The sequence below is a fragment of the Canis lupus genome, chromosome 34 (genome assembly GCF_003254725.2).
Source record: "Canis lupus dingo isolate Sandy chromosome 34, ASM325472v2, whole genome shotgun sequence".
NCBI classification, from domain to species: domain Eukaryota; kingdom Metazoa; phylum Chordata; class Mammalia; order Carnivora; family Canidae; genus Canis; species Canis lupus.
In genome coordinates, this window is record NC_064276.1 from 15,894,419 (window position 1) to 15,906,099 (window position 11,681).

Genomic DNA, 11,681 nt, shown 5'->3' on the forward strand with positions numbered 1-11,681 from the left:
AATGTGTGGGTTAGGGATGCTGGCCCTTCATGCAGTAAAAAATCCAGGTATAAGTTTTGACTCCTCAAAAACATCACCAATAGCCTACGGTTGACTGAGACCCTTATCGATAACATAAAGTGCCAATTAACACATAATTTGTATGTTATAGATATTATTACTGTATTTTCACAATAAAGTAAACCACAGGAAAAAATCAAATGGAAGAGAGAATATATTTATAGTACTGTATATGTATTTATTAAGAAAAATGTATGTGTAAGTGGACCTGTGCAGTCCAAAGCCATCTTGTTTAAGGATCAAACTGTGTACTAGGAATTGAAATTTAAAAGGTATATAAAATGAGCCCACTTTAAAATTATGAGATTCAACAGTTATAAAAGTATTCTGTCAAATTACTATAAAATTTTCTAACCTCTTATTCATACAGACCAGAAACACTTAACCTACCCACAGGCCAGTAACAAATGTTTTCAGACCAACACTGATCCATGGATCACACTTGTCTTTTTTGGAAGGGGGCAGGTGTAACAACTACTTCCTTACACTTAGGCTAAACATGTGCTGAATACACATCATACTTTTCTACCCACACATAATTACTCATTCTCTTCGCTTAGCCTAGAGTGCTCTTTCTCTCCCATCTCCAGCTACTGAGATCCCACCCAGTCTTTAAAATGTGTTTCAGATGCTATCTTTTTCATCAACTCTTTCATGCCCTCCCCAGTACCAACAACAACATCTGGAGTTGAGCCTTCCCTCCTGTTTTTTAATATTTGTAGTCAGCCTCATTACCATAATTATAAGCAGGAAGTATAATGGCATGATAAAGGAGTTTGAGCTCTGGAATTAAACCAAGACTCAAGCCTCAGCAGGGTGATCTTGAACAAATTCTTAACTTCTCTGTCTCCTCATCTGTAAAATGTCTCTGAATATGGTTCTTTCCCCAAAAGTTTGTTAAAAGTTTTAAATGAGAATAATCTTACACAAGAATAATCTTACACAAGAAGCATCTTACATAGGAACTGGCACATACATAGTAAGCATTCCTCCATTAATGTAACTGCCATTATTTGTTCCTGATTTATCTACCACCCTTTCTTTACAATTATTAACTCATTAGATTGCTATCCCCTCTAGGAACCAGCACAGTGCCTTGCTCAATAAATACAAGTTGAATTTAATTGCTTGTGCCATATTAGTTACTCAAACAAGCAGTGGAATAGAATCCAGAGAGAGGGCAGCCCCGGTGGCGCAGCGGTTTAGCGCCGCCTGCAGCCCAGGGCGTGATCCTGGAAACGCTGGATCGAGTCCCACGTCAGGCTCTCTGTATGGTGCCTGCTTCTCCCTCTGCCTGTGTCTCTGCCTCTCTTTCTCTCCCTCTCTGTCTCTATGAATAAATAAATAAAATATTTAAAAAAAAAAAAAAAAAAAGAATCCAGAGAGAGATTACTGATATTTGGAGAGGTGAAGGAAATTTCATGGAGATGATGGTATTTAAACTGAACTAGGTATAGGGATCAGCATTCTGATCCCAGTTGCTGACAGGCCCTAACATACCACCCAAAAGCAAGGAACATTGTATTGGTTGGCTGTGTGAAGACTTTACAAGAGCATTGGGAAGTTGAGCAAGAAAGGTAGCCCAAGGTCAAGTTATAAAGGGCCTTAAAACCTCCTTGCAGTATTGTACTTTACCTTTGAGCATGTGGTAGCTTTCGAGTCTTGCTACCTATTGAGGGTGATTTTGAGATGGGGGAAACTGGAGCTCAAGGACTCAAGGAGGAGACTGGGAGACTGATAAAATCCTTTTACTTAAACCAGCATTTCCTAAACTATTCCTCTGAATATCAGTGTTCTTCCTAGGGTTGATTGATCCCCAAGGGCAGTGGGGGTAGGAGGAAAAGATTTTACTGAAGAAAAAAAAAAAAGTTTGAGAATTGCACTGTGTCTCTTTCTCTGAAGACTGACCATGCATCCTGACTTAGAATCCTTTACCCAGAAAGTCTGTGTAAACCATCATTGAATTCGTGTTTCCCAAACTTACTTAATCAGCCGCAGAACTTTTTATCATGAGACATCTGTAAACATCTCTCAAAACACAGTGTAAGTAGCAGTACCATAAACAGTCCTAAACCAAAAGTATTGTATTGAAAGAACAACTAAAATTTGGCTATTTCTCAGTGCTTAGCAGACTCTAGAACATTGATGCAGTTAGGTAATTGCCAGACAGGAACCATGTTGTCTCTCACTGCTTGGTATTTGGCAAGTTGTACTCTGAGCAGGGATTTTGCAGAACCTCACCTGTTATATTCAGAGCACCAGGTTATTTATGTTCCATCATATTGTCTTCTGTCCATTGTGAGCATCTCCACAAATGTCCCATGTTGCCATGCCTACTACTCAGCACTTGGTGATTCCCAACCTTTGTGAATTGCAACACTTGAATGAATCTATTTTTGTTCTTCCTCTATGCTTTCCAAAGATTTGTTACACAGTATATGTAAAGGAAAGTGAATGAATATAAGTTTGTTTAAAATGATATCCCTAAGAAATTAAGGCGTACACTTGACTGAGTCAAAACCAGGGTTGGGATTCATTGGGCTATGTGATCATACCATTTCTTTCCCTCATCTTAACAGGATTAAAATTATTGGTAGTAATGGCTTTATTTTGCTGGGTTATCTGTTCCTGAATCAGTATAAATCTTGTATATCTTCAGAAATTATTAAAAATAGTAAGTCATTTGTTTAGTAGATTTTAATACAGTAAGTTAATAAATTTTTAAAAAGCAAAATAAGCTGATCATGGGCATGATTGGCACTTAATAGTTGCTTAGCAAATTTAAGGTAAATGATGCTTTTTTCTCCAGGGTAATTTTTCAAGGATTATAAAATAATTTTTCAAGGATAATTTCAGTGAATATATGTAGAATGCTTAGAACCTGGCACATAGTAAACACTACATAAAGAATTTGCTGCTGCCTCTGTTGTTGAAGATTGGGGATAGGGCCTGCCTGGTTATTATTTCCCAGTCTTCAGAATGGTTCACACACTGTATTTCTCAGTTGCTAAACATTTTTAATTGAAATTGCAGGAGCATTTCACCTAAGCAAAAACTCAAGAATTAAATTCATTCAATTTGAGTGGTTGATGTAAATCATTTTGGCTATAATAAATTGTTAAAATAAGGTATTAAAATCCAAAATCTTTGCAGATTTTAATAATATCCAGCTACTTATTTTTATATAATTATTTTATTCAACTTCTAATTTAGGACACAGTGCCTTTTAAATTTTTTTGTATATTAGTCTTAAAGCCTTCCATACATTTCCATATTATAGAGAATTTATATTTATATACATTACTTTTGGTTTTAAAGTGGTTATTGTAGGTTTTTTTTTAATGCTTTTTGGAAATCCAGATCTATAAATAACTAATTTTTTTCTGCTTCATCTCCTCCAGCTTACTGAAACAAATTCAAGTATCAAGTGCTTGGACTCCATGTGCTGTTTCTCAGAAGGAGAAACAGCGTGCGCATCTGTTGGAAGAATGCTGGAACGAGTAGTAGGAAGATGTAGTCCAACTCATGTCAGCAGGTGTGAAATTTCTCTAAGTAGCCTTTGCTGCAGATGAGTGTCCTATAAACTGGAACAGAATGAACCTGCATCTCTAGATACCTAATAAATCAGCAGCTGATTTGACCAACTAAAGCAGGAGGTGTGCTATTTATTAGCACTCTTTGGTAGATTTCACTTTGTGGCTTTGGGGTGGGGGGCTCTTTCTCTAATAAAGGAAGAGAAGCATCTTTGAAGAGACTTCATCTAATGAACAAAAAAAATTTGCTTTACAATCTTTCTAAAATGTGATAGGAGTGTGTATATGGTACTTGGTTTTTATACTTTCTTTTTTTTTTTACTATACTTTATATTACTGTTTTATTTTCTGTATTTTTTGCTTTTTGTATTTGCAGAATAGTCTACACATAATAGCAAAGTCAAAGGATTTTGCTTTCTTACTTTTCATGTCTACTTTCGGGTCAGTCATTTGAGACTTTGAGATATTTATAAACACAAAAGGCTATACTTCTCTCCTAAACCATTTTATCTCTGTAATGAGGTTTTTAAAATGAGTTCTTTTTTTTTACTTGTTTTCATGGTTTAATAAAAAGTGTATAAGTTAGAACAGGCATCTTAAATTATGGTTTAGAAGAATCTTAGCATTTCTGTCCCCTCCCAGATCTGTTTCTTGAATTAGATTTATCAGTGCTTTTTCTTGTGGGTCAGAACAAAAATACCGTGTTTTGGTAAATGCCACTTAAATTTATTTAAAAGTAAAATGCGTTCATCTCTTCATGTATTTCCCCAAGAGACATATTATTATTCAGGGAACAATAAGAGGTAGAAATAGCTTAAGGTGAATTTTATCATATCATAAAGTGAGAGCAGCAATACACTGGTGTGCATGAAGAGTTATAGATGGGCAGGATAGATAGATGGTGATCTCCATTGTTTACCATGTACCACATGAATAATCACTTTCTACATGTGCCATGGCACGGAAAAGTTTAGAAAGTACCCCACGGGCAGGGAACAGAGCGTGGAAGAGACACTATTATCTGCTGATAAAATAATTTTTAATAGTTGCTTAGCTTTTTATTCTAAAAATGATGAGTAATTCTCATTCATGTGTCATAGAATTCAGGTAATATTTACTAACAAACTTATTAGTTTCCACCTTGCCTTTAGTTATGGCCATGTCTTTATTGTACAGTCGCATTTTTAAATAGCATTCTTAAATGTAATGTCTGTGGTTTCAGTCTCCATTTATTGAATATGTGATCAGAAATATTTCCATAATGCTGTGGTATCATTTTGTAGTAATTTTATTCTACATAGAAAGAATTACTATGAGCAGTTAAATTTATTGGGACTTATGTATTATGACTTACACAATTGTATTATAAAATACATTAGAAGAAAGCAGCTCTTTCGTGTCCTCAGGCCACCAGATTTTCCAAAAGAAGTTCCAGAAGGACCTACTTTATAGTATTTTATTTATTAAGACAGCTTTACTGTACAGAACTAAGGTGAAAGTTAGACTGAGACTACTATAGAACTTCCACAGAATTTTTTAAATTTCTACTTCAACAGGAAGTTCTCTTTAATGACAGTATACATATTCACTAACTATTAAAAAACTATAATTAATTTTAAATAAGCCAAAAATATTTACTTAAATATATTCTTATTTTTTTGATATCAGTTATTCAGGTGATGCCCCCATTTTTCTTTACATAGCCACTTTTATACTGCTTTATACCCTTGAACTTGCCCTTGGAAATGTGGAATTTATTTCAGCATGTTCCCTTGAAGGTGGCTGTTATCATCTGTATTTTATTTCACTTAAAATTGTATCATAGTATTTTCATTTGTAAGACTTTATTTTTTTATTTTCCTAGTAAAATGTTTAATAGTAATATCTTCCTTGACAGACTATAAATATCTTACCAATTTTATCCAGCATCTCAGGTTATGTTCTTGTAACCAAGAACATTATTCTCCTTTTTTCTTTAAATGAGTAATATAAAAAGGCTTTTGAGATCTGTTCAGTTTTTTTCTAGTGGATAAAAATCATACAATATGAAAAATCACTTGGTGCTTTCCAAAGGGCTGTATGAAAATTATCATAGATCCATTAACATTATATTTAAACTTTGAAAGTAATTTTGATACGTGGAGTTTGGTTTTTGTTTTTTCCATATAATTGTATTAGTGAAATATGTTTGGCATTTCTGTTTTGATTTTGGAACAGCATCTATTCTACATTTCTATTTTATGTCTAACTTAAAAGGTGAAACAGAGCTAATACTTCTCTTACGGGATGTAGAAGCCTTGGATATTTGTTATCTTAACATATTAAACATAAGAGGTAATGAGCATCACTTGAGAAGTACAACTAGTGCTTTCATATGCACATTATTCTGATTAAACTTTTACTATCCAGGCACAAAAAATCTTACATTTTATTAATTGATGTTTTTAAAGGAATATGCCATATTGCAAACTTGGTTTCAAATGTAGCATCATGGTGCTGTGTAAAGGATATGCCGTGTTGTACACTAAAGGGCTATACTTCAGCAATAAATGATTTTCTTTATGCATTTTACCAACAGTTACTTCATCCTAATCAAACCTATTTTCTAAATAGAAAGGAATTAATAAATAATATGTAGTTCCAGTATTTAATGTTCTGTCAAATATGATATTTAACATGTGAATGCACATGTGTGCTTTGAAAAGATCAAAAACAAAGGAAACCTTACCTAATAAAATTCTTCTATGTAAGCAATGGTGGGAAAAGAGGAAAAACTAATATAAAATATTGGCAGTTTGGGAATGAAACTGGACTCCCAGTAATTAGGGTGTTGGCAATTATGTTTTGTCATATGTGTCTAAGCATACTTTATCTTGGATAAATACTTTTAAGAAATGTTTATAGTCTCATTCATTCATTTTACACATACTGACTGCAGTGTACCAGATGCAGTTCTAGGTACTAGAGAGAGACGGTAGTAAACAAGCCCTTCCTTAAACTAGTTTTTCTGGAAACAACTAAATTAGAAACTAATGAAATTAGAGAATCTATGAACTATACCAGCATGGTTGTAGCTTATTTATGTTCCTCTTTACCAACTTTGTAAAATTTCTAGGTTCCAAAGTTCATTATGACTGTTTGCTTAATTGATTTAAACTTAAACCACATACAGAATCTCAAGGAAACTGGATATTTGATAAGAGTGAATTTATTTATTTTTTTTAAAGATTTTATTGATAAGAGTGAATTTAAAAGCCGTTTTAAAAGCTAGTCTCTTCCTCTAACCTCTTTAAAAAGTGGGAACCCTGGAAAAAGTTATATAAAATGTATTTATTGTTTAGTGCTTCTAATCTTCTAAGAAAAAACTACCTTTAACTTGGTAATCCTGATACTGTCCTTGAAATGGGTTAGGCTGTTTTAAGCATGGAAGACTATTTCTGGTCTTGAGTTATTTCAGCTTAAATTAATAGAGCTACAAATAAAGCAGTATAGAATTAATTGCTTATAGGCCTTATTATTCAGACAGTAGTTAACTTTTCCAGACCATTAGAGGTTTATTTGTTCTCAATTAAGTGAAAACCATACTAAACTACAGCTGTCTTTGATACCTATTGAATAAACAATTCACTGCAGTCAAGCTAATTATGCTAAAATCTTTAGAATAGAATTTATAGCTGAAAAGAAATAGTATATTAACATAGTACTATTTCATTCCAAAGTTTTTGGTAAGTGGGATGTTTTTTGCTTCTGTGATGTCAAAATACAGCCTAGTTGCTTTTCAGTAAAACTGTGCATAACTCTTAGTAACATATTAATTTCTTATTGAATTGTTAAGATCTTAAAAGCATCTCATTTAATATTTATAGAAATTGTGTCAATGCTAATGAATGCCTGAATTTTGGCTAATATTTTATAAACTGACTAGAGCATTATTTTTTTCAAGTTTTTATATTATATAGACTGATCATTCAAGGCTAGTATGAAGAACTTCTCTTTAGCATTTAAAAAAAATCAGTAAGTGATTATTTTAATATTCAAATTGCATTTTGATCCTAAGTTTTAGGGTAAATTTTTGTCTCACTTAAAACATAGGTCCTGGTGAGCCAAACTTTTCTCTTATTGTTACTTTAGATCTTGGAGTGCATCGGATCCTTTCTATACCAACGACAGGAGCATCTTGACTCTCTCCACAATGGACTCATCTACTTGTTAAAGGGGCAGTAGTACTTTGTGGGAACCATTTCAACTCCTTTCCTAAAATTCAGTGTGATCATCCTGTAATGGCCACACTAGTTCTGCAGAATTACTTTCTGAAATTTCTGAAGTATTTCATACCCACTCAGAGTTACAATGGCAAACAAATAAAAAGCATTAACATAAACCCCTTTCAACCCATTTAATTTAAATCCGAACATGTTAGAATTTGTGAAAGAGACGTTTTCCACCTCTGGGTTGTCCCTCATGCTTATGTGGGACTCCTAATGGCATTTCAGCCTCTTCCTAAGGCCATTGTATTTTAATATCAAGGTAGAAAAGGGAGGTAATTCCTAGTTAATTGTATTTTTTAGTGTTAGCTTGGTTATTCAGTCTTCTATTCAAATCTGCTTCTGTAAAGTATGCTAAAAAGTTTGCCTTGAAAAAACTCTATTTTTTTATTAGAGTTATATTTGAAGCTTTTCATGCGAAAAGTTAATGTGAATAGAAAGGAATTTTGGTCCCTCATGACCCATGTTGTTAATTCTTCAGTGCTTTCTAAGTTCACAGAGCAAATTAGGAGAATGCATTTCCTATCATTATTTACTGCATTGTGGGTAGTAAATATAAACCAGTACCAAACTTCTCTAAATACTGTAACACAACCAGTAAAATTAACCATATACATACAAAGGGTGTATTATATATATAAATCAGGAATCAAGTCCATTCACCAAATTTCAAATTGATGTTTACTAATATTTTTGTGACAGAATATAAAGAACCTATTGTGGGTAAATTACATACCATTAGCATATTATTATTTAATGTGTTTATCATTGGATCTTTTGCATGCTTTAATCTGGTTAATATATTTAAATTTGTTTTTTTTTCCTCTATCTGAAGGCTCTGTTTATAGTATTTTATGACACTGTTGTAAAGTTCAACTATATCAATAAAAAGTTTGGACAGTATTTAAGTATTGCAAATATTTTTAATTATACAAAATCAGAATATTAGGGTAATTAAATCAAAAAGATAAGAGCCTCTTTCTGTAGCTAATTTAGACTTGCTCTTGCCTTTCAGTAAGCTAGAATTTAGAATAAAGGATTTTAGATAAGAATCCTATTATTTTTAGGTTAGTATATTTCATCTAAGTTATAGTAGACTACCACAATAAAGTGAAACCTATCCAGTGTCCCATTAAAAGGAATATTTTAAGGCGTGGCTACAGGATGTAAATGACACAAAGTTTAAAATGCTAAATCATAGGGGGTAATGGCAGCAATAAATTAAACTGCTAAGAATGATTAATCAGGTACATATTGCTGATTGGCTCATTGTACTTCAGTACTTAATTTCAATCTTGAGTTTATCATCTGATCAGTGTTGTCATTTGTTTTGATAAAAAGTAATATTTTAAATTGGCAATGATTATTGGTTATTAAAGAACTTATCCAGCTCTAAGTATATGATTGTGTACATATTTGTTTAAGATTGTATGGAAATGGCTAAATAAGTTTTTCCAAAATTTTCTCTCAAGAATATAATTCCTTTCTGTGGATTTATTTGGCATCTTTCCACTCCTTTCCCATCTCATGAATATAAGACTTCTAGAATTGGGCTGGTAGGGAAAGAATGTAAAGTCAAGAATTAAGACTTTGCTGGTAAACTTTTTTTTTTAAGTTTTTATTTTCTTGCTACTGTGTTTCAATAATGCAAGGATATTAGGTTATGAATTTCAGCTTTTAAGTGTTCATTTTCATTAATAGCCTTTTTTTTTTTTTAACTGAAATATTCCAAAGTTGAGTTTAGGAATATACTGTGATTCTGGCAATACATTAAAGGGATACTACAATGTAAAATGTACACACCAATTCATATTCTGGAAGAGGAAATACTGTAGAAAATACTCAATTAGGGTAGTTTAGTGGAAGTTAACTCAGAGTTTATTTTTTCTGAGAATGTCTTGTAAAATATTTATATAACAAAATAACATGTCGTAGTCCTGCTTACAGGACTTACATCTACCTTACAGCTTACAGTGTGTGTTTACCATAAACCAAACTCACCACTGGCACTAGAGAAGGACTACAAAGCCATCAAGCAGTCTCTGACCAGCTGCAGCAATGGAGGTCAACTAGCCTATATGGTGCTGAAGGTGTGATTGATATAATTGTCTGCATTCACTCTTTGAAGTTATTTAAGAACTTTATGTCCAAAAAAAAAAAAAAAAAAAAGTGACATCCACTGATAGGCTCATCCTACTCTGTTGAAAATCTCTTTTTTAAAGGAAAATTATAAGGAAAGAGCTTTTTTCATTTTACTTAAGAAAGTAACTTGTCTGTGAGCTTTAAATAGTTTTCTAGTGCTAATGCTCATATTTTTAAGGCTTTATTACATATCCAGTAATCCAAAAAATTCCCTTTTGCATATTTCTTTAGTTTTTTGGAAAGTATGACGTCAGCAATTAACTTACTCTTAAACCTGCCAAAACCAGAGTAAGATGCTTCATGTGTTTTTACTAATTAATGGTCTCAAATCTATTTGCCTCACTTTCTTATGTTTACCTACCTAGTCTGAAGGCTATAGCCCTAAAGATAGTAGCAAGCACCAAGATGGTTTTCAAAATCGTTCATCAGCTGCTTTAAAAGATAACTCAGCACCCTGCCTCAGCTTTAGCAAGCAGTAATCTCATGATAGGAGGATTACAGTACGGGCCAGGAGAACGACAGCTACAAAGCTTGCCTTGGAGTTGAGAAGAAAGAAGGGGAGAATTTACAATTTGAATTTCTCTTAACTACCCACCTCCTTGGGTCTCAATCTCCATGATATCCAGAGGCTTTCCAGACCCAATCCAAACTCTGGCACTGTCCCGAGTAGGAAATTAAATACCGAGGCAAATCACATTAGGAGACTCCTTTACTCAGGTTGTTTCTGCTGTAAGATTGTGAATTGTGAAATTGGGCTTGGGAGAAGCTTGAGACTCCTGTCTGATAGGCAGAAGTCAAAGCCACTAAAAAAAAATTTACAATTAATATGAAAAAAATTTTAAATATGCTACTCTGAAAAATTATTGAGGGCAGGGGGAAAGGGAAAATCATCCATGTTTGTGTTTTCCTGTAAAGATCATGTTTGGGGTATGATATAAGCAGATATTCATAAAAAAAAAACACCAAAGAGTTATGTAAAACATGGTTTATTAATTTTGGTCCTGCTTCTGAAACACTTTTATTTCTAACTTGAAATGAGTCATCTATTTTCATAAAAATAGAACATTATTAAAGTGCTGTTTATGTGAGAACATTTGAGTGATTTTCATACAAAAAAATAGATCATAACTAGTGATATGTTTGTAGTAATGGTGATTGTTAGATTTTTATGGGAAATAAGTAGTTGGAAGTACTGTAGCAACACTTAGTTTAAAAGTTTAAAATCGAGGACCTCAGACACTGTGGCTGTCTAATAAAATCCTTTAAAATTTCTTTGCATTGTCAGTAAATGTAGTTATTGTATAGCTCTCAGTAATTTTTTAAAGTTTATGAAATTATATTTATTGAATAAAAATTTTCCTACATAATTCAAAGTGGTTTTTTTCATTATTTAAGCATTTTAAGCTTTTCTCTGTGTATCACAACTAACACTGCCAAAATTTTTTTTGATGAAATTTTATTACATTTACCCTCCATATGGTACAGGAATGCTATTATGCCATTCACTGACTCCAGTTTTCAAAAATCTAGAAGTTTTTGGTTTGCCAAGATTTTATAAATCAGTACAGCTCTTGACAAGGGGCCTGATAAAAATGTCCCAGCTGTAAAGACCAACACACTTCAACTAGAAATCTTATCACTCATGATAGGTCAGCCATTAATAACTGGGAAATGAAAATAC

General features: G+C 32.9%; 1 protein-coding gene across 6 annotated transcripts in view; it reads left to right on the plus strand.

Moving 5' to 3' along the window:
* The window catches only part of ATP11B (ATPase phospholipid transporting 11B (putative)), a 115,596-nt gene extending 104,229 nt beyond the window's left edge, over positions 1–11,367 (plus strand). For 3 of the 6 annotated variants that reach the window (XM_025451514.3, XM_049105624.1, XM_035710168.2), the window contains 2 exons: positions 3,462–3,595; positions 7,725–11,367. In XM_025451514.3, coding sequence (XP_025307299.1) covers positions 3,462–3,595; positions 7,725–7,806 — 216 coding nt within the window. In that variant the 3' untranslated portion in view covers positions 7,807–11,367. Of the gene's footprint in view, positions 1–3,461; positions 3,717–7,724 lie in introns of those variants that run through there. The other 3 variants (XR_007408062.1, XM_025451515.3, XM_025451516.3) reach the window with 3 other exon arrangements.
* Positions 11,368–11,681: the final 314 nt, after the last annotated feature.